The sequence below is a fragment of the Salmo salar genome, chromosome ssa10 (genome assembly GCF_905237065.1).
Source record: "Salmo salar chromosome ssa10, Ssal_v3.1, whole genome shotgun sequence".
Classification (NCBI taxonomy): domain Eukaryota; kingdom Metazoa; phylum Chordata; class Actinopteri; order Salmoniformes; family Salmonidae; genus Salmo; species Salmo salar.
Window position 1 is genome coordinate 82037434 of NC_059451.1, and position 23424 is coordinate 82060857.

The window sequence follows — 23424 nt, forward strand, 5'->3', positions numbered from 1 at the left end:
TATATACAATAGGCTATGACATTGTATAACCATTTCACAGTTGGCTTATTATAAAATGAAGACAAACCTTTAATAAGTGTGTACCAGCCATTCAACCCTGATTTGTAAACACTGTCATCATAGTCAGGTACATCTCTTGTGCCATCTGAAAGTCATAAAATACAATATCCATTATCGATCTCTTTTGGGGAGCAATATGTGACGAGAAAAAATGCCCTCACGACATGGAAGCAGAGCCAGAAGTTAAACTTACATTTTCCTTTGAGATACATCATTGACTGAGGGCCCCAGCGGTTCGGATTAAGTTTAATCTGTCGAACAACATAGAGATCAACTAATTTAGATCACATGGCTGTAGTTGCTGCATTCACTAGCAGTACAAGTATATAAATACATGTTCTTTAAAAACAGTTCAGAAAATAACAAGATTAATAAAATTCTTTACCTTTTGAGCATGTGATTCCACAATCAACAAAATCACAATGATTGTGCAAGTCCATTGAATCGTTGTTCTTGACCTCTACAAATAAATGAACATCCCATTACTTCTCCTTATAGCCTGTTTTTTGTTGTTGTTGAAAATACTCAAAATTGTCATATCCAATACTTACCATGTCTACAACTAAAATAGCTGCTTGTCTTCAGCCAAGCCAAACCAAACCATCTGTGACTGGGCCAATGTTCTTGTCCCCTTTTATTGTTAGAGATAGCAACAGGGTCTCAGGTTCAATAGTACCCCCTGTGTGAGACAACTGTTGCAGGTACTCTGAGCTCTCCTCAGAAGGCTGTTGATGTTAGCTCAAAAACAAAAAGCTTACGTCAAGACCTCAATTGACATAATGAAAGTCAATACAATTAGAGTATCTTGGTGTAGCCTAGTGGTGTGGATCTTTAGATCTGTTTTTAAAGATTCTGCATATAGTTTATTTGCAGACATTTAGAAACATTAAGACAAATCACATTGTCGGTATTTAATATTTTATTTTCACAGAATGCTCATCAGTACATTTGGATGTTGTATTTTAACAGAGACTCAACAGGGACATTTGCATAAAATTAAACATTCTTTCTGCATCTTACAAAGAAAGGATGAAAGAAATGGAAAGAATTGTTCACAAGAACTCCATTTTGATTCATATTTCAAACCAATGACATATGACCCAGAGCTGATGGAACTGTCCTCCATTCTGAGACTTAAACTAAAGTGAGTCAATAAGTTAAATAAATTAATGCATAAATACATGCATAAATCAATTATGTAACAAATAAATACATATGCATACACAATTCACAACATCTTGTTGATAAACATGTTGATAAAAAATGGCAGCTTAAATGTCACCATGTCTAGAACAGACCATATCCAAAATGTTAATCAACTTGTCCTACGAGACTATCTACAAGCTAGTAGATTTAAATATTGACCGAACAATCTGCGTCAAACACTGGCCAAACTCCTCCAAAATCATTTTCTCAGCTTGACACAGCATGTAGCCTTCCTTCTCAGCCTCCTCTGCTTGCGCCAGAAGACAGCCGCATGTGGCTTCCACGACATCGAGCGTGATGCACGACAGAGGACACCTATCAGCCAAAAGACCAACAGTGACCAAAAGAAGGAGGGAGGAGACCATTCTCCTCTCCTTACAACAACAACATAATGCAATTAGAAGAGACTAAATTATTTGTTTGCCAAGTGAAATCAAAATCATCTTAAACTAGATATGCATTGATATTCATTCATGGCCTACTTGCTAGTCAATTACTTATTAATCTATCATGTTTAGGATTAATTTATGATGATTTTTTAAACTATTCATTATTTAATTGACTAAACCTGGGGGGGTAAGGGAGTTGGACAGAAAGCAGGGACTGATTGCTTTCGTAATCATTTAAAAAAATCTATTTGACATTGAATTAATTTAGATGTCCTCACTTGTCCTTGTCACATTTGGCCTTCTTGTAGAAGGTGGTGTCAGGGCTGTCCCACACCATGGTTTTCCTCTCTGGACTGTCCTCGTAGTTCCTGCAGCCCACACACTTACAGGTGGATGAGCACATTATCTTGGCCTGTATGGGACAATAGAAACACTACTGTTACAGACTAGTATTCTACACTGACTATACCAAACATTAGGAACACCTTCCTGATATTGAGTTGCACTGCCCTTTGCCCTCAGAACAGCATCAAGGACTTTAACAAGGTGTTGAAAGCGTTCCACAGGGATGCTGGCCCATGTTGACTCCAATGCTTCCCACAGTTGTGTCAAGTTGGCTGGATGTCCTTTGGGTGGTGGACCCTTCTTGAGACACGCAGGAAACTGTAGCGCGTGAAAAACCCAGCAGCATTGCAGTTCTTGACACTACAGGTTCCTCTTATTAAGTCAAACAGAGTAATGTTTTATCCATACATACCTCATAGCACTCGCAGTAGTTCTTCAGACAGCCTGAGCGTTTGCAGTTGCAGCCCTTGTTGTGGCGTCCTTTGATCTCTCCCAGTTTCCCGTTTCCAATCTTTGGTCTGAACGCCTCAGGATTTCTGTCCAGACAAATCTTCAGGAAAATGATATGTTTATCAATCTTAAGATAACATAGAAACCAGTCTACCAATAATAATTAAACATTATTTATCACCGACTCCCTATACTTCTAGCTCAGTTGACTTTGACAATATTTTTCACTTACAAGATGAAAGATACAGACTAACACTAAAGCATACACACAAAAAAAGGTGCTACCTTAAAGGCTTCTTCGACTGTCTCCATTGGAGAACCCTTTTGGTTCCAGGTAGAACCGCTTTGGGTTCCATATAGAACCCTTTCCACAGAGGGTTCTATCTGGAATCCAAAAGTGCTATTCTATGGCAGGGGAATCAAACTCATTCCACGGAGGGTCGAATGTCTGCGGGTTTTTCAATTAAAGACCTAGTCAACCAGGTGAGGGGAGTTTCTTACTAATTAATGACCTTAATTCATCAATCAAGTACAAGGGAGGAGCAAAAACCTGCAGACACTCGGCCCTCCGTGGAATGAGTTTGACACGTGTTCTATGGGGACAGCCAAAGATTCCTTTTGGAACCCTTTTTTCTATGCGTGTAGAGGAACCCTGGTCCACTGAAGCTGTTGTCTTTCTGTCTGCTGGCCTTAACTTCAGTGGCTCACTGAGCCATCAAATTCCCCTAATAGCCTGACCCTCTAACCTTGGGCGAATCCTTAAATGGTTCAATACAAACCCTGATGAGTTCATTCAAGCAGTGTAGTGCCTGTCAGCAATGACAGCAGGCAGATACTATGGGTGTCCTCTCAACAACTTCATCAGTTGTTTCAAGACATGACTAGCACTGTTGTGGTGACCATATCATTGGCACACCGGCAAACAGAATTCCACGTGACTAATCAACTAATCTCCTTTCATGCACTCTGGACATGCATTGGTTGTACCCAACTCACTAACAACCATCAGATTCTAATGGCCTGGTACTCAGGGCTCTATTGTCCCTCCATCAGGTTCTAATGGCCTGGTACTCAGGGCTCTATTGTCCCTCCATCAGGTTCTAATGGCCTGGTACTCAGGGCTCTATTGTCCCTCCATCAGGTTCTAATGGCCTGGTACTCAGGGCTCTATTGTCCCTCCATCAGGTTCTAATGGCCTGGAACTCAGGTCTCTATTGTCCCTCTAACATCGGTGCAAATGCAATCGAAAATCACATCAAACACTCATCATCAAAACAGTATTGTGCTTTTAAAACTCACCTCACTGTGCTACACCGGCTCCGACGCTCATCGGATGTGGCAGGGCTGGCAAAGTTACAGACTAGAAAGTAGGTGCCCAGTGACACGAAACAGGTCAACATTCACAAGGCAGCAAGGCCCGACGGATTACCAGTATGTGTACTCCGAGCATGCGCTGACCAACTGGCAAGTGTCTTCACTGACATTTTCAACCTCTCCCTGTCTGAGTCTGTAATACCAACATATTTCATGCAGACCACCATAGTCCCTGTGCCCAAGAACACTAAGGTAACATGCCTAAATGACTACCGACCCGTAGCACTCACGTCTGTAGCCATGAAGTGCTTTGAAAGGCTGGTCATGGGTCACATCAACACCATTATCCCAGAAACCTAGACCCACTCCAATTTGCATACCGCCCCAACAGATCCACACATGATGCAATCTCTACTGCACGCAACACTGCCCTTTCCCACCTGGACAAAAGGAACACCTATGTGAGAATGCTATTCATTGACTATAGCTCAGCGTTCAACACCATAGTACCCTCAAAGCTCATCACTAAGCTAAGGACCCTGAGACTAAACACCTCCCTCTGCAACTGTATCCTGGACTTCCTGACGGGCCGCCCCTAGGTGGTAAGGTTAGGTAACAACACATCCGCCACGCTGATCCTCAATACGTGGGCCCCTCAGGGGTACGTGCTCTGTCCCCTCCTGTACTCCCTGCTCACCCATGACTGCAAAGCCAGGCACTACTCCAGCGCCATCATTAAGTTTGCTGATGACACAACAGTGGTAGGCCTAATCACCGACAACGATGAGACAGCCTATAGGGAGGAGGTCAGAGACCTGACCGTGTGGTGCAAGGACAACAACCTCTCCCTCAACGCGATCAAGACAAAGGAGATGATTGTGGACTACAGGAAAAGGAGGGCCGAGCACACCCCCATTCTCATCGACGGGGCTGTAGTGGAGCAGGTTGAGAGCTTCAAGTTCCTTGGCGTCCACATCAACAACAAACTAACATGGTTCAAGCACACCAAGACAGTCGTGAAGAGGGCACGACAAAACCTATTCCCCCTCAGGAGACTGAAAAGATTTGGCATGGGTCCTCAGATCCTCAAAAGGTTCTACAGCTGCACCATCGAGAGCATCCTAACGGGTTGCATCACTGCCTGGTATGGCAACTGCTCGGCCTCCGACCACAAGGCACTACAGAGGGTAGTGCGTACGGCTCAGTACATCACTGGGGCCAAGCTTCCTGCCATCCAGGACCTCTATACCAGGCGGTGTCAGAGGAAGGCCCTAATAATTGTCAAAGACTCCAGCCAACCTAGTCATGGACTGTTCTCTTTGCTACCGCACGGCAAGCGGTACCAGAGAGCCAAGTCTAAGTCCAAAAGGCTTCTTAACAGTTTTTTCCCCCAAGCCATAAGACTCCTGAACAGCTAATCAAATGGCTACCCAGACCACTCTTTTACGCTGCTGCTACTTTCTGTTTATTATCTATGCATAGTCACTTTAACTCCACTTACATGTACATATTACCTCAATTACCTTGACTAACTGGTGCCCCCGCACATTGACTCTGTACCAGTACCCCCTGTATATAGCCTCGCTATTGTTATTTTACTGCTGCTGTTTAATTATTTGTTACTTTTATTTTCTATTTTCTATTTTAACACTTTTTTGTCTTAACTTCTTAAAGCATTGTTGGTTAAGAGCTAAGCGCTTATAAGTAAGCATTTCACAGTAAGGTCTGCGCATCTGACAAATAAAATGTTATTTTATTTTTAATTTTATTTAACTAGGTAAGTCAGTTAAGCCTCTTAGGGATCCCTTATATCCCACTCCCACTCGAATCCCGTTAACGGGATTGATTTGACAACACCTAGTGAAATTGCAGCACGCCAAACTCAAAAACAGAAAAACTCATAATAAACATTCATAAAACATACAAGTGTTATACATCAAAATAAATGTTAACTTCTTGTTAATCCAGCCAAGGTGTCAGATTTCAAAAAGGCTTTACGGCGAAAGCAGACCATGCGATTATCTGAGGACAGCACCCCGCATACAAACACATGAAAATCAGATTTCAACCAGGCAGGTGCGCGACAAAAGACAGAAATAGCGCTATAATTAATGCCTTACCTTTGAAGATCTTCTTCTGTTGGCACTCCAAAATGTACCAGAAACATCACAAAATGGTCCTTTTGTTTGATAATGTCCTTCTTTATGTCCCAAAAATGTCCATTTATTTGGCGCGTTTCATTCAGAAATACACCAGTTTTAACTCGCCCAACATGCCTACAAAGTATCTAATAAGTTACCTGTAAACTTAGTCCAAACATTTCAAACAACGTTCCTAATCCAACCTTAGGTACCCTAAAACGTAAATAATCGATCAAATTTAAGACGGAATGAACTGTTTCTAATACCAGAAAAAAACAACGTGAAGCGCGTTCCAGGTCACGCGCAACAAAAGACTTGAGTCCATCTGAGTGACACATTGAAAGAACAGGACTACTTCTTCATTTCTCAAAAGAAAAACATCAACCAAATTCTGAAGACTGTTGACATCTAGTGGAAGCCATAGGAACTGCAACCAGATTCCTCTTAAAAAGGGCTTCCCATAGAAAACTAATGGATGTTTTTTCCCCTGGATGGATTGTGCTCGGGGTTTCACCTGCCAAATCAGTTCTGTTATACTCACAGACATTATTCAAACAGTTTTAGAAACTTCAGAGTGTTTTCTATCCAAATCTACTAATAATATGCATATCCTAGCTTCTGGGCCTGAGTAGCAGGCAGTTTACTTTGGGCACGCTTTTCATCCGGACGTGAAAATACTGCCCCCTAGCCCAAAGAGGTTTTAATAACAAATTACTATTTTTTGATTTGATCAACATGAAGAAAGAAGTTCAACAATAGGTTGAAACTGAGTGTAAAACATGGTAGTTGTGGATGTTGTTTTAAAGCCTAACACAACAAAATGGACTGTGGATGTTGTTTTAAAGCCTAACACAACGAAATGGACTGTGGATGATGTTTTAAAGCCTAACACAACGAAATGGACTGTGGATGATGTTTTAAAGCCTAACACAACGAAATGGACTGTGGATGATGTTTTAAAGCCTAACACAACAAAATGGACTGTGCTTTCTAAGATAGGCCTTTGAGCCCAATCCCAAAAATCCTGATTTAAAATAATGATTGTGCTGTTATACAATACATACCCTACGCATGACAGAAAAACATACAAAAACAAAAAAAAGATTTAAAGATGTCTTTCGTTCATAATTGGTCCAGCCTATACTCCAAAATGTAAAACAATTCTAGTAATTACCTTTGTGTGGACTGTATTATTATACATACCGGATGGACTGGTTACCTTATGCTATGCTCCAACATTACTATCCATGAGTCTGGGAGAGAACCTATAGGCCTAGGCGATGCTGTTGATTCATTGATTGTGCAGGGCGGATAAGCCTACAGTTATAGTGAATTTGTATTTGATTTTGAATAGGGCCTTTTTTATATTTTAATAATTAAAAGGCTAACATTACCTTTAGCTACAGAATATCTCACCACTGTACGTTTCCATCTCCTCTGTCTCCTCAATTCCTCTCTCCAGCGGGCAGAGAGAGGGGCTGTCAATAGTTTAATGAAATATGTTTAGTTGTGAAAACATCGATGTTCCCAAACAGATTTCACTTGGTTTCCCAAATGAAGCACTGGGTAGCTGCAGGAACATAATTGGAGAGCCCATGGCATACAGAGTTTAGGTGGAATAACACCTGTCGCACAGTGAGAGTCTGCATGCTCCTCAAACAGCGGTTGATACATGGAATGAAATAACTGAAGAAGCCTATCAGCGTGATTGAAAAAGGAACCAACGGGGGGCTTCATTCGCTATTCGAGTGCATATGGGTGACATCTTTTCCCCCTGCCTATTTGATAATGGGCCATTCTAAATTCAAAAGGCACTCACACATTTAAGCTATCTTTGTTGCAGGTGTATGGTAACAATTGAATAACATGACAGAAGAAAGCTGCATGCCTCTCTTGCTAGTGTCACAGTTCTTTATTAGGCCTTGAGGCCGATGCGTAGAGCTTAAAAAAGAACAGTGATACCAGCAAGAGCAGCACGAGGGTTGTTTATTTTTTCTAAATCAAAATAAAAACAAGATCAAATTGAGAATAGTGAAAATAATATGAACACTTGATGAGAGAACAGCATGTGCAGCCTGATGGAACGAACAGAGCACAAGCTTCTCAAATCATCAATAGCCTATAGTTACATCATAAAACCCATATATGTTCTGATTTCTAAGACATTGTAAGGTTTGTATCATTCACATCTAAAGTGGACAAATAAGTCTAAATCTAGCGTATAGGACCTGTTTCAAATTATCACTTTTACGCTCAGCATAGCCACTTCATATGCATTCCAGAATGTGAAAAATATCCTTTCTATTTTATTCAGCTATGTTCAATTATGTTCTTCTTACTATAAAATCATATAATATTAAAAAAATGGCAGACTTATAAGCATATCTAGTCTGCTAAATGAACAAGCCCTCAGCCTATGGCATGGCGCATAGCCAGATAACATACAGAAGGTCAACTCATATTGTTCTTTTGAAATACATTTTCTTCATATCATGTTTCTTTAGACCTGCCTAAAATATTTCATGGATTTATTGTGATGGTGTATATTAAATTGATTTATTATACTTTTTTTAAACGTAAATGTTCCAAAGGCATGCATCAGCGGCTTGTATGTGTGGAGGCCTGGAGATACTAAACGTGTTTATGTTAATTAATGGACAATTACCGTCAGTCTTTTGCATGACAATTATCAGCTGACAAAATTTCATGACCGACACAGAATGGACAACTTGTAATCAGTAGGGACAGGAGTTGTTCCTAACCAGGAAAAACTCTAATGAGACAAGTGTTTCACTGTACCTTGATGGCCTTGTATCTCTCTGACTCGTGCTCATTGTTGTTGCAGCAGTTGATGCAGTTGCAGTTGCTGCAGACGTCGCCGTTAGCGAAGCAGTCACAGTAACTACAAAGACGCCATTCACAGTGATTAGACCAGTCATGATGACATACTGTACAATGGCAAATTACATGAGGAGTGAAGGGCTTAGCACACACCCAATAATTGCCGAGTCATTGCTTGGTCATTCTACAAACGTTCACACGTGAGATCACACTTGTCAGTCTACATAACAGATAACAGAGTAGGAAAGAAACTACTGTATATCTCACTGGTTGTGATACAACTCACAGTTTGAGACACTGAGACTTAGTGCAGTTGCAGGGCTTCTTGGATTTGGAGTCCCATAGAGATCCACTGAGACTTGATCAAGGTGAAAGAGAAGATGCACAGTTACTACCATGACCTGCTGACCATATGATCTATGACAATATCTGCAGTGTCATAGTCAGCTAGCTAGCACACGGTGTCGCCCCCGCCTCCCGCCTGCTGTGTACCGGAGTCCTCCTTAGGAATAGCTGGCTAAGCTAACACAGTGTCCTCGGCATCGTTAACAGAACAGGAGCGAGGGACACTACCGGTGTGTACTTTTCTTCCGTGGGGTTTATCAGCCGTTGGCATTCAACGTTATGGTCAATTACCGCCATTTACTGTACTGGAGCGCCTCTGCCTCCTGCCTATGTACTGCAGTCATAGCTGAAAAATGGACAAATAAAAGTATAAAGAGGGGTTCCTGCAGATGCAGGAATGCCCACATGCAGGAACCCCCGAATTGCGGGCTGCAGTCACACCCTTCTCAAAACACTTTCAGACTTGAGTGATCACTATTGAACACAACAGCAAGTGGCCACTAGTGGTGTAAAGTACTTAAAGACGCACTATGCAGAAATCGCTCCTCCATTTCCTGGTTGCAAAAATTTGAATAGTTCACCTAATTTCAGTTTATGTGACAAAACAAGCAAGTATAGTGTAGAGATTCATTGTAACATCTAAACCGCTGTGAAATATATTTTCCATAACCAAAAATATTGTATTTTCAGCTGTTTGAAGCTAGTGTACAAAAACGAAAGTAAGACACAAAATGAAACTTAAGAACGGGAAGCATAGACATAACACACATAGAACAGATGTACCACTTCTTAGACTTGCTTTCAATGCCAATTACAGATCTATAACTAACATTTTTATGTGAATTTGGTCGGGTCGCCCAAAAAGTTACATATTGCAACTTTACAACTTTTACTCCACTATATTCCTAAAGAAAATATGTACTTTTTACTCCCATACATTTTCCCTGACACCAAAAATTACTTGTTACATTTTGAATGCTCAGGCAGGCCAGAATTCTGGTCTAATTCACACACACATCAATATAACAGGTTGCCCTCCCTACTGCCTCTGATCTGGCAAACTCACTACACACAAATACTGCGTATGTAAATTATGTCAGTGTTAAAGTGTGTCCTTCCGTCCGTAAATTTAAATAAATAAATAGAAAAATCGAGCCGTCTGGTTTGCTTAATAAAGGGAATTTTATTTTTAACTTTTACTCAAGTATGACGTTTGAGTACTTTTTCCACTACTGTACTTCAGTACATTTAAAACCAGATACTTTTAGACTTTTACTAAAGTAGTATTTTAGTGGATTCACGTGGAACCTTTTGCATTTTTCTTATCGTTTTAATGGAAAACCAGGAACAAAATATGCAGTTTAAACATTAAGAAACAGTTTACATTTGTCACATCCCTAGTGTTCCTACCGTAAGACACTGCTTGCCGTGGACTGGCCATCAGGGACCAGACATAGGGAGTCAGGATACTCAGGATACTGATGGTACTGGCAGGACAACCATATAGATGTCACCTTTCAACTTCATGGTCAATTGTTATGAAGTTCATTTTTCTTTTTAGCTTTTCATGTTTGATGGTTGATTTAGTGTTATTTATCATTAGTAAAAGCAAACATTCTGGCCTAGATTTTTTGATTGTTAGAGCCACAGTTGATCTTATGCAGGTCATGAGACTTGAGGATGAGACAGATGCTACTGACCTGTGAGAAGTAGGGTGCAGGCATGTGGTTGTAGCTGTATCCAGAGCCAGGAGGACCAGAGGAGACCAGATGGTTGGGGGAAAGGAGGCTGTGGTTTGGCCCAATGGGAGGCAGGCTCATAGAGGGCAGGTAGGACTGAGAAGCTGTAGTACATGAAGAATGAGATTGGTGTCGATACTACACAACACATCATACCCTGCTATGAATATTTATTTATCTAAAAATACATAATAAACATTCTGGGATTAAATAGCTGATACATCAATTTTGGCTTACTTATTAAGATGTATTCAAATAACCAGAACAGGTCAACAACAGTAGGCCTATGTTGTACGGGATGATCAAGATTCTTCATGGTATCCTACACGTCAACAACACAGCACTAAGATGTGATCTGCCTGCCTCTAACCTTTTCCCATTGAGTAGCTCTGCTCTGAGTTTTCCTTAAAGGATGTGGTGTAGTAGTGGGTCTCTGGACTGGAGTCAGGGTGGCCAGGAGGCAGGGAGTGGAGCATCTGACCTGGGCTACAGTGGTTCATTACCACCATCTGCCCTCGGCCACTCATGTTGCACACAACCTAGATAAAGCCCCACAGTGGACGTGTTATAATACCCATAAAACCAAGCAGTCAAATAGGGATATGGTTCCAATTGTTTCCCCACCATTTCTTTTGCCCATAGGGGATTTTGAAACACTTAAAATAAGGGCTGTGTTTTGTGTAGGCGTACCCTGACGTGACGTTTTGGTAACCATGTAAATCTCTCGGATAAGGTGACTTTTATTAATATATTCAGCTCTACTCTGAGATTCTAAAATGCTAATTAGTATCAAAGTAGACATCATGCAAGACTACAAATCCCTGCAAGCTTCTGTACGTCATTTCTAGCTGACACCTTTGCAAACAGGCATTGTGTCAATTTAAAACTTGCCCAAGTCAGTTCACAGAATTGTCAATTTAAGGAAATGTTGCTTATTTATTCATTAGTAAATGTTGTTAACATTAGATAGTTAATCCAGAGATTCTTACCTTTGCCTTGATTCGGCAGTCTCATCCAGATCATGGCATATGTAGTTCTGTATGAGCTATGAGCTGATTAGCATTTAATTTTGAGGGGGTAAATACAGGCAAATATATTGATAAAAGTCACCTTGCCCGAGAGAGATTTCCATCGTTATCAAAACGTCCTGGCAGGGTAAGCCTACACGAAACACAGCCCTTAATTTAAGTGTTTCTAAAATCCCCTATGGGAAAATGGATGGTGAAAAAAATATTTGAACCATTTCCCTGTTTAACTGCTAGGTTTTATGGGTATTATGCCTTGTACTGTGGTACTCTATATGGAGTTACAGTTTACTTCTACACACTCACAGAACTATGTCCATCTGTAGAGTAGGCCTTCATTGTGGAATTAAATGTGTACTGTAGTGCCTAAAGGTAATACATGTTGTGTAATGATGGAAACTTCCCACTGGGCACACACTGGTTAAATCAACGTTGTTTCCACGTCATTTCAATGAAATCACATTTAACCAACATGGAATAGACGTTGAATTGAAGTCTGTGGCCAGTGGGTTTTATATATAGCTCTCAGCTAAACAATTAGACACTCACAGTGGCGTTCTCCCCAAGCTGGTGGTCTAGGTGCTGCAGATACACAGTGAGCGGCCCGTTGGCCTAGAGACCGGAAACACAGAGATTATATAATCAGATGCCTGGCATTTCATAGCTAAAGATGCATATCACTGAGAATCCACACAGTAATGGTCTTGAGTTATGGTTGTTATGAAAGGACCTTCACATATCCTCTTGTTAGAATTATTGCTTATTAACACAAACTAACACACCATTTGACTCTTGTGAGGTCATTGCGATCATGTTTAGAATACTATCTTTTGACTCAGAGAGCCCTATTCAATCATAACCATTCAATCAGGTTTCCAAGGCTTGATAAAATCATATAATTCTCTTTGCTATGCGAGACTGCATATTTGAATTGTCATGCTGACATTTAGCCTGTTTTTCACAGTCAACACTTTTTCATTGATCACATGAATCCAAGAATGTGTCTAATCCTGCAGTAAAAAATTCATGAAATAAACGCTTTCTGGTAAATGTTGTTATGGTCCTGCATTATACATTATTACGCATTACCATTTATCTGTGTCATTTCAAGCATGTACAGTATGTAGGTTACATGTAAAGTTGTACACATCAGACAGTAAGTTGGAAATTCTCTTACAGACTGACTGATGTCCATTTGATTCTGAGGCATTAGCTCAGCCATAGTCTCCTGTTCGCGATAGGACTCTCGTCCGTGGTCATCCTTGCTGTCTGGGCAAATGCTCGCCACAGCATCATAGATTTCACCCTGGACAAAACAAAATAATATGAATATGTAACATAACACAAACTTGAATTAGAGAAATATACTGTACCATCTCAATAATTGATAGTGATATCAAAATATCAGTGCATTGGGTAAGTACATTCTCCCGGGTTTGCACCTTTTAGACCATTTTATTGGTCATTAAAAAAATCTCCACCCACTCGGGGCGCCAGGCGTTGCAATACAAACTCACCCATAGTTTGGGGATTGTAATGTAATTTCTAAGGTTTGTTGTTGGTTTGAATTAGCACTTACTGACAACATATTGCTGTGGACTGGGCCCTCAGATGACCACTGGCCACCAAGTGAACTGAGATGACTGTTATTAGCTAAACTGGGGTTCATTAAATGGAACGGGCTAGACTGGGGGAGCACATAATCTCCATGAGTAGCAAATTGGTATTGAGGGAGTGAGGGCTCAGCATCACGTGGTGGTGGGTAGAATCTGTAGTTGGTACAGTGGTGGTCCATCCTGCTGGACCTAGCTTCTCTGCTGTACCCTGACAACTCTCCACCTGAACCATGGGGCATCACTCCTGGCACACTGAAGTCTGTGTGATCTGAATCAATGTTGACGTCCAATGTTCTTAGGAGGCGACCATAGTTCTCAGAGGAATAGACAGCGGAGGTTTCGGATCCATTGTCCAGACTTCTTTGGTTTTGCTCTTTGAGGCAACTCATTCTAAACAAGGCTCCTACCTGACAGAAACACAAATATGTGACAGTGGTGTTAGCCTGGGTTGCTAGTAAAACACTGGCCCAGAGGTCGGTATCCCAAAAGCATTTTAGTCTGACTTCATGGTTAGAATCATTGAGTATGGTTCTAACGATTAATTTAGCCTTAAGATGCTTTTGGGAAAGCGGCCCAGATGTACTAGTCTAGTAAAGTTAGCTAGAGAATCAGTCAGTTCACCATTCAATAATACATTTGACATATAGCTTTCCTTCGTCATGATTTTAGGCGTTAGCTTAGCTAGAATAGATAGTTGAGCTAATTACTGTAGCTAGCTAACTTAGTACAATACTATTCATATAAATATTGTAAGGGATTTTTGTCGACTTCTCTTGTTCCAATAGCTATTAGTAGGACAGTTCACAACAAATAACAATATCCTGATGTTTCAAAGCTAATTAGTACTAGCTAGCTACCTCCACCAAGGACCTTTCCTGAGGCAAAGTGACTGGTGATAGAAATGATTTAGTTTAGGGGGAGGGGGGCGCGAGGCACATCCATCTTTCAAAATGGATGCGTTCGATGGTTTGGCTGGTGCAAGGAGGGATGTTTTGGATTTGCTCTTTGGGACTAGTAATAATGTTATTCTATTCAAATTAGTAGTGAAAAGGGATTGGACTGATTTAAGACGGAAATCATTTTTGATTGGCTTGTATAGTTTACTAATTCTGCGGGGTTTGCCAAAGACACACATCCTTTGTGTTTTTACACATCTAAATAGAATACATATTTGTTATTATTGAATATTTTTGTTAGTATCTATGGAGGGTGATCAGTGTCAGTTCGAAAATGCAACGCTTAAACGCTAAATATTAATGTGAAAATGGTAAATGCATTTGTATTTTCAAATCAGTGTGCATGATTCATGGGACAATTAAATTGAACCTGCTCTGATCACCCTTCATAGTATTCTGTGTATGAAATAATATTATATATTCTTACAAAGTAGCACATTTAGAAGGCAACAGGCAGGTCAAACTGAATTTTTTTCTGTAAAAATGGCAAGAAATAAGAAAAGAGTTGACAGACACTAAATCAAGCGCACCTCCCCTCATTGGTCCAGTCGGGTTGTTTTATAACCACGCCTTCAGATTGTAACGCTACTAAAGTTCTGTCTGGACAGGCCAATCATACTTCCTAATCATCAAACAAAGTAAACTGACAGCTATATTATAAATAGTATGAATCAACATTTTTGAAAATGTCATTCTGTGCTAATTACTGGGGCGAGCAGAGGCCTCGGTCTACAAATTGTGAAAGACCTGTCGAGAAGCACCGAGCGACCGACCACAATAAGTGACTGCGCGCAAACCAGCCGCAGCACAGGTAAAATAACATGTTCAACTTCTGTTATGAATTTCCATCTAATGGGAATACACGCGTGAGGATATGTCTTGACTGTAAACCTAGGGATGCATGATAAGTTGTTCTTCATCAGGATCTTCATAATATTGCCAAATCCTGCAAAGGTGTGTATATTGTACGGCTTGGTAGAGTAGCATAGACAACATAATTATTATAACTTGGACACATAAAAGAGAGTGCAGAGTAATGCTGATGGATTCATTATTTTGTTAGGGATATGATCCTATGTGTATCATGTGCCTTGTTTGGTATTCCAGCAGATGGCGCAAGAGGCACTGTATTGGGTTTTGGCTTGAGGATCCTCTCAGGGCTTCTTTTAATTAAAACATTCAAGTAACTTTGATTACATGCTCATTTTATGTTTCAAGTACTCAACAGAACAGGAAGAGATACCAAACTGAAATAACCATTAGCTAATTAAACCTTATCCTCTTAAATAAAAACAAGCAAAAAAAAAAAAAGGTTTATTGTGAAGAATGTTCCTTTTTTAAATGGTCACGCTATCTCTTTGTTATCAGATGTTGTCAGCCAGTCATGTATAGACTCAGCATTTCACGAGGTGTCATCCATACTGGGAGGTGATGGGCTCAACTGCCTCATAAACATCACAGCCATCAGTTTATCCACTGATCTGAAGACAGTGACACCTGATGACTTTCGAGAGTAATACTGTTTCTACTCTTTTTGCCACCAAGGTAAATGTATTTGTTTCAACTCTAGAAGAGCATGAATGAGACACCTCTTAATTTTGTTGGAGTACAGAGGATATTCACATACCCAGGTTTTATGACCGTTCCCTACTTCATCTAAGAAACTTACATTGTAGCTGTCCAGATCACATTGTCATGTTTTTGACTGAGTTATTTATTTTGTTAGCTCTTGTAGGCATTTCTGCCATTGCTCCAGGCAGCTGCTGCATGGACCACTGTAATGGGGATCAATAGGGCAGCTGTGATAAACATCTCTTCCATACTGGGCTCCATTAAGGCCAATTGGGGAGCCGGAGCAGCCTTCAAAAGCTATGCTTACAGGACCTCAAAGGTGAACACCAACAGTAATTGTCCTTTCAACAGTCCATATAAACATTACAGACCATCTCCGGGTTACAATATTGGCCATAGGATGTTTGGGTGTGAAGATAATTAATCTGTTTGTATGTTTACACAGTATACTTACATGTCCTGTCCATCTCATTTTGTTTACATATGTAGGCTGCCTTGAACATGGCGACAAGGTGTCTGGCCATTGACCTGGAATCTGAAGGGATTCTGTGTATAGCCCTTCTCCCTGGCTGGGTGCGCACTGACGTGGGTGGCCCATATGTGAGTGTCCCATACTCTTGGTTGAGGTGTTTTATGATTGGGTCCTTAATATGAATACATTATAATATATTGCTGTGTATCTCAATAAATTGTTATGCAGCATGTCCTGTCTATTATGGATTGGGCGGATTTGAGTGCAGAGGAGAGCGTATCATCTTTACTGTCTCTGACAGAAAAGCATCATGGAGGATTCTTCGACAACTCTGGAGACAAGCTACCATGGTGAAGCTCAACTTTGAAACAGTAACTTGTGGAATGTGTTATGTGCAGTTGTACTGCCGACAATTCACTGGGACAAAACACTGAGCAGTGATAGAATACAACGCACAATTGCAACATCATGCTGTTAGGTTGCTCTGCAATCTCTGATTTCTTTATATTTAGTTGGTGTGAGAGAGAAGCTGGAGACTTGACATTTTAAATGTGGGATTTAAAAGAAAAATCTAAGTGGTTTGGGTTGTTGCACTTTCTAAGGTAATCTCACTGTTTGCATAGAACAACTATATTGGGGGGGACACTCTTGACCCAAACTGCAACAGACATATATCTATCCTACCCTGCCTTTCTAAGGTCTTCGAAAGCCAAGTCAACAAACAGATTACCGACCATTTCGAATCCCACCGCACCTTCTCCGCTATGCAATCTGGTTTCAGAGCTGGTCATGGGTGCACCTCAGCCACGCTCAAGGTCCTAAACGATATCATAACCGCCATTGATAAGAAACAATACTGTGCTGCCGTATTCATTGACCTGGCCAAGGCTTTCGACTCTGTCAATCACCACATCCTCATCGGCAGACTCAATAGCCTTGGGTTCTCAAATGATTGCCTCACCTGGTTCACCAACTACTTCTCTGATAGAGTTCAATGTGTCAAATCGGATGGTCTGTTGTCCGGGCCTCTGGCAGTCTCTATGTGGGTGCCACAGGGTTCAATTCTTGGGCCAACTCTTTTCTCTGTATACATTAAGGATGTCGCTCTTGCTGCTGGTGAGTCTCTGATCCACCTCTACACAGACGATAACATTCTGTATACTTCTGGCCCTTCTTTGGACACTGTGTTAACAACCCTCCAGACGAGCTTCAATGCCATACAACTCTCCTTCCGTGGCCTCCAACTGCTCTTAAATACAAGTAAAATTAAAAGCATGCTCTTCAACCGATCGCTGCCCGCCCGTCCAGCATCACTACTCTGGATGGTTCTGACTTAGAATATGTGGACAACTACAAATACCTAGGTGTCTGGTTAGACTGTAAACTCTCCTTCCAGACTCACATCAAACATCTCCAATCCAAAGTTAAATCTAGAATTCGCTTCCTATTTCGCAACAAAGCATCCTTCACTCATGCTGCCAAACATACCCTCGTAAAACTGACCATCCTACCGATCCTCGACTTCGACGACGTCATTTACAAAATAGCCTCCAATACCCTACTCAATAAACAGGATGCAGTCTATCACAGTGCCATCTGTTTTGTCACAAAAGCCCCATATACTACCCACCACTGCGACCTGTACGCTCTCGTTGGCTGGCCCTCGCTTCATACTCGTAGCCAAACCCACTGGTTCCAGGTCATCTACAAGACCCTGCTAGGTAAAGTCCCCCCTTATCTCAGCTCACTGGTCACCATAGCAGCACCCACCTGTAGCACGCGCTCCAGCAGATATATTTCTCTGGTCACCCCCAAAGCCAATTCCTCCTTTGGCCGTTTCTCCTTTCAGTTCTCTGCTGCCAATGACTGGAACGAACTACAAACATCTCTGAAACTGGAAACACTTATCTCCCTCACTAGCTTTAAGCACCAGCTGTCAGAGCAGCTCACAGATCACTGCACCTGTACATAGCCCATCTATAATTTAGCCTAAACAACTACCTCTTCTACTGTATTTATTTATTTTGCTACTTTGCACCCCATTATTTCTATTTCTACTTTGCACTTTCTTCCACTACATATCTACCATTCCAGTGTTTTACTTGCTATATTGTATTTACTTTGCCACCATGGCCTTTTTTGCCTTTAGCTCCCTTATCTCACCTCATTTTCTCACATTGTATATAGACTTATTTTTCTACTATATTATTGACGGTAAGTTTGTTTTACTCCATGTGTAACTCTGTGTTGTTGTATGTGTCGAACTGCTTTGCTTTATCTTGGCCAGGTCGCAATTGTAAATGAGAACTTGTTCTCAACTTGCCTACCTGGTGAAATAAAATAAATAAATATACGGTATAATCAATATATAAGAACAAAAAAGTCTTGCCATTCAAAAAGTTTTATTCAATACATTTCTTTCAAATTATAATAGGAACATGTTTACTCTGTATAGTAGATTGTTGTAAATCATGACTCCAGTATAATGGGATATGCACAGATACTGTAGTTTGCAGCCTTTTGAAGCGTAGAGAATAGATCAATGAATGTTGAAGTTGAACTAGGGCTGACTCATCTCTTCTGATGTGAGCAAGGAAGGCAGGGTATCCAGAGCTCCGATTTCTGCAAAGTAGATGAAAAAACATTTGAGTGAGCACAGTCAGATGGTTATATCTGATTAGGACTATGCTAGTAAGTTGTTCTGTTCCAAATATGTTTTAACTATATACTGCCAGGAATCTGACTACAAATGTAAATATTAAATAAAAATATGATCATTTTACTCTGGAACACGTCAACATAACCGTTTATGATATGAATAAAACTCCTAATAGAGTATGCAGTCATACATTTTGCTGTAATTAATTGTTGTAATTAAACATTCATAACATACATCATCAACTCACCTTTAAGTTGCATGTATGATAAGAAGTCAATGACATTGTGTAATACATCCTCATCTGTTATTCTCAAGGAACCTGCAAAATTAGAGATCCTCATGAGGTGTAGAAGACGTATACTGAGTAAAGCAGACTTACTGTACTGCAGTACTCTAAACATTGTATTTGCCCTCATAGGGTCTATAAACTGTAGGTTACAAGCCCCAGGTTTTACATGACTGTTAGAGCTTCTCACCTGATTTGAAGTCATAGTCCCGGGGCATGTCTCTCTTACCAGCAAGGCCATGCTTGTCACTGAGCGTCCGGTGACCGTCAATGCCATCTGAACAAGAAGACAAAATCATAGTTTGCACAGCTGACTTTCACCCATTCCCTAGATGAACTCCCCTTCATTGCACAAACACCACAGCCCTGCCTAAAGCCTCAAGGCACCCTTGTAATTTATGAGGGTGCGTTTTTTTCCTTTTATCTGTCATGAGTCTGAAAAGCAACCTGCAGGGCTTGAGTCTCGGAATTGCTTTACAACTTATATTCACCAATGGAATAAGTGAAGGATAGGCACATACACATTTGACAATGGAAACAGAACCTAAAGAGGAAAACATATTAAGGAACAGTCCAACCACATGCTAAGAAAAAAATACAAATAAAAACCAAGAAAGCTAGGCTAAATTAACGTTTGGAGAGTAATTTCATTCACTGTCCATCTCAGAGCACAATGCTTATGTTTTTAATTTATAGCCAAAAGGGCAAGGTGCAGACCAGAAAATGGTTGCAATACCACTCCCCTTTCACAACTTTAATAGAGGTTTAAGTCAAGAGGGCTAGGAAAAATGCACTGAACAATCATGTAAGTGCACTAATTATCTGAATTGTAATCCTTGAATTTTTACCTTAACCCATAGCCTCAGTCATCACACATCAAGTATAATTAAATACTAAAATAACATTAGCATCATTGTCTTTGTTCTCACAGTGCCTTTCTGAGATTTAAGCTCCTGTATGACAATTTAATAATTCATAAACAGGTAGGAAAAGAAACTAACAAAGGGACCATGGCCGTGATAAAACACTTCGGCTTGGTCGTTTAATACATTATGAGACATGAAATATGCTTAATCTGGAAACAATAAATAAGCACACAGAGCGACGCGTCACAGAGCAATTCCTCCGTTGACTCCAATGTCCTGCAGGAGCTATCTTACATTGATTTAGCAGTTCTTCTCTCCCCCTTACGCTGGGATTATCCTTTATCTGTATTAGGTGATCAATACGACCTGAAACACAGGGATGATGGCATTTTACCTGAACTTACAACACTGACCTGTGTCTATAAAGTAGTGCACACTGAGATGTTTAAATTAACATTGTGCAGTTAACCACTTACCATCATTGGCATTCAGCAGACAGATTGGATTAAATGTGATATTTAAATAAATCCTCAGTTAAAAGTACAAAGTTGCATATGACAGAGGTACTGCATATTGCATTTGTGTTTGAAAATTAAACTAGTTTAGGACATATCCTCATTCTTTGTTGACAAGAATCCATTAACCTTAGGAATACATATGCTATCCTGCTTTAAAGCAGATACCTTCCAAAATATTATAATATACTGAATATAGTCAGGGATGACAACTTAAAAGTCCAATAATTACACAGAACAAGTATGTTGGAAACCATCATGCCACATCACACAGCCAGCTGAAATGTGAAAAAGTATACAATGGGCAAACAAATATGAGAAGAGCATGATCATTTAGATAGCACAGGTGTGTAGGAGGTTAAGACTATGAGAGTGGAGTTGACTGTAGTGATTGAGAGGCTGTACATGTATATATTGTTAATAAGTTAGAAGCAGGGTTGGGTACTTTCTAAATGTAATCCGTTACAGTTACTAGTTACCTGTAGAAATATGTAATCAGTAACTTCACTTTTGGATTACCCAAACTCAGTAACATAATCTGATTACATTCAGTTACTTTTAGATTACTTTCCCCTTAAGCTGCATTAGAAGAAGACAAAAATGTATGTTACCAATTGAACGACATCTATTGCAGGATAAATCAATGGTAAAGTTTACATAGCTGGCCATATATGGATGTTACATTTTACTTCATGGGTTGGTTATGTATACTTCTTCTAACCCATTGCTTTCTACTAAATCTTTACATTAATGTATATCATTTATAAGTCCAAAAATTGATGTTGCCCCTATAAGTCTATCAAAAGTGTGTGAGTTTGAGCATGTGTCCATTAGGCCTATGGATTTTTTTATCAACATGAATTAGATTGAGTAATAAAAGCCCTACATTTATTCCATAGGTTGGGATCTGCTCTATGCAGCTGTTGCAAGAGCACATTTTTCAGTGGCTGTCCACTGGTTTCAAAAACAATGATTGATAGGCAGCTTAAACTTATTGGGTTCAAATATACTTTTAGATTTGTGAACTGCCATCCTCAACCACCACAATCCGTAAGGCGCAAATAGCTAAATGAGAGCAGCAGTGTGATTCACATCACTGCGCTATGTAGATATCAATAATACATTATATCCGTATCGCCGTAGACTATACCACTGCTGTCGTCCTTACCTCCAAGCATTTATTCATATTGGATAATCTTTGGATGCCGACAGCAGTCGCACAATTGGAAGACATAGCTTGGACTGTAGCCTACAAAATCCTATTCCTGCTCTTTTCCCGCGATCCATCAAACACATTTGGTGTGTCATCATAGTGGCATCTGACTTGTGGTCAGACTCCCTCAGGTGGAACAAATTGAAACTTGAGCCTTTTTCCGATGCTGATTTGAATTGTCATTGAGCAATCAGAAGTGTCAAATAATTTTTTTGCAAACATCCTTTGTAAATTTAAAAGTAATCATCTAGTTTTTCAAAAATATCTGTAATCTGATTACAATATTTTTTGATTGTAACGGATTAGTTACCGTTTTTGTAATCCCTTACATGTAACGTTACATGATGTAATCAGTTACTCCCCAACCCTGGTTAGAAGTCACTTACGAGGACCCAAAAGGTAGCCAGCACTGTTCAGTGTCCACCCTCGCTTCTCTTTAGCCTGCGATCACACACACACACACACACACACACACACACACACACACACACACACACACACACACACACACACACACACACACACACACACACACACACACTTAAATCAGATTCATTATACACACTGTATACTCATCAGTTAACTCAACAAACACACACACACCTCACAGTGCAGTATTTCACTTGTTAATAAATTAAAAATGTTGAATGCCAATTGCTCAACTTGACTATATTGCAATAACTCGATTCTCGCAATGCCACGTTATGGTGTTATGTCATTAAAACGTTAATATAATTGTCCTGTTGTTTGCAATAGCCTAGGCCTACTTCTAGTTAAAACAACGACAAAATCACAGCATTTAGACAACATTTTTCCAAATACAATAAAACGTTGACCTACCGCAATCACTAATCCAATTGTTTCTGACAGAGCTGCGCAGAAAATGAGTGATATGCAAACTACTCCAATAGACTTCTGCATCTAAGGCAAGATATAAAAAAAAACATTTTAGTTGTAGAAAATCTCAACATTTTAGAAGTTGAAAGTCGCAGAACAAACATTTATAAAGAAGTCAAATCTGCTTACCTTTAAAGTTTTGTTCAACGGTGGAAGAGAAAATATAATGTAAACGTTTATAAGGCTTTATTCAAAATAGGTATGCTCATAGATGAGGAGAGATCTTCAATGTCCATGTAGTGATGCTCGTTTGGGTTAGGATGCTTTTGGTAGTCTTTTATAATCCCCAAGCAACAAAAAAAAGTGTAGGGGGATAGAGCGTAGGTCTACCTGTTCCTCAAATTCAGACGTCACAACCACCTACCCCCTCCTGTAGGCTTAGTGGTCATGTCACGATGAAATTACAATAACATCGTCATGTACTTTTTGCAACCTGAAACATTGAGTTGGACAATTTCTGAAAGTCGGATCAATTTTCTCATTAACAGAATCTCACGTGATATAATTTGTAGAAAAA

At 40.1% G+C, this 23424-nt stretch overlaps 2 protein-coding genes across 4 annotated transcripts; both read right to left on the bottom strand.

The window, feature by feature from the left end:
• Positions 1–961: 961 nt before the first annotated feature.
• On the bottom strand, positions 962–14434 carry tesmin (testis expressed metallothionein like protein). 2 transcript variants are annotated; one of them, XM_014124456.2, is made up of 12 exons: positions 14329–14434; positions 13435–13878; positions 13033–13161; positions 12405–12467; positions 11201–11369; positions 10792–10934; positions 10502–10578; positions 9033–9104; positions 8705–8807; positions 2413–2550; positions 1934–2067; positions 962–1640 (listed from the first exon to the last, which is right to left on the bottom strand). In XM_014124456.2, the coding sequence occupies exons 2-12, from the start codon at positions 13858–13860 to the stop codon at positions 1466–1468; spliced, it is 1629 nt and encodes a 542-aa protein (XP_013979931.1). In that variant the 5' UTR covers positions 13861–13878; positions 14329–14434; the 3' UTR covers positions 962–1465. The 2 variants fall into 2 exon arrangements, with proteins under 2 accessions (XP_013979931.1, XP_013979930.1); XM_014124455.2 differs by having other exon boundaries at positions 962–1581; positions 14329–14433.
• A 4422-nt stretch (positions 14435–18856) lies between these two features.
• Positions 18857–23384, bottom strand: LOC106561117 (galanin peptides). 2 transcript variants are annotated; one of them, XM_014124765.2, is made up of 7 exons: positions 23037–23384; positions 22851–22931; positions 22397–22451; positions 20577–20648; positions 19607–19693; positions 19378–19449; positions 18857–19093 (listed from the first exon to the last, which is right to left on the bottom strand). In XM_014124765.2, exons 2-7 carry the CDS (start codon positions 22929–22931, stop codon positions 19032–19034), a joined length of 429 nt encoding a protein of 142 aa, XP_013980240.1. In that variant the 5' UTR covers positions 23037–23384; the 3' UTR covers positions 18857–19031. The 2 variants fall into 2 exon arrangements, with proteins under 2 accessions (XP_013980240.1, XP_013980241.1); XM_014124766.2 differs by lacking the exon at positions 20577–20648.
• Positions 23385–23424: the final 40 nt, after the last annotated feature.

Bases quoted from the DNA above. Each gene is read 5' to 3' on its own strand.
- tesmin (XM_014124455.2), bottom strand. From the start codon at position 13,860: ATGAGTTGCCTCAAAGAGCAAAACCAAAGAAGTCTGGACAATGGATCC. The intron at 9,105-10,501 runs GTAGGAACACTA...ACCTTGATCAAG, and splicing joins ACGGCAAGCAGTGTCTTACG to TCTCAGTGGATCTCTATGGG. The intron at 8,808-9,032 runs GTGAGTTGTATC...GCGTCTTTGTAG, and splicing joins AAGTCTCAGTGTCTCAAACT to TTACTGTGACTGCTTCGCTA.
- LOC106561117 (XM_014124765.2), bottom strand. From the start codon at position 22,931: ATGCAGAAGTCTATTGGAGTAGTTTGCATATCACTCATTTTCTGCGCA. The intron at 19,694-20,576 runs GTAAGATAGCTC...CTTCTTGTTCAG, and splicing joins AGAAGAACTGCTAAATCAAT to ATGGCATTGACGGTCACCGG. The intron at 19,094-19,377 runs GTGAGTTGATGA...TCTACTTTGCAG, and splicing joins ATCATACATGCAACTTAAAG to AAATCGGAGCTCTGGATACC.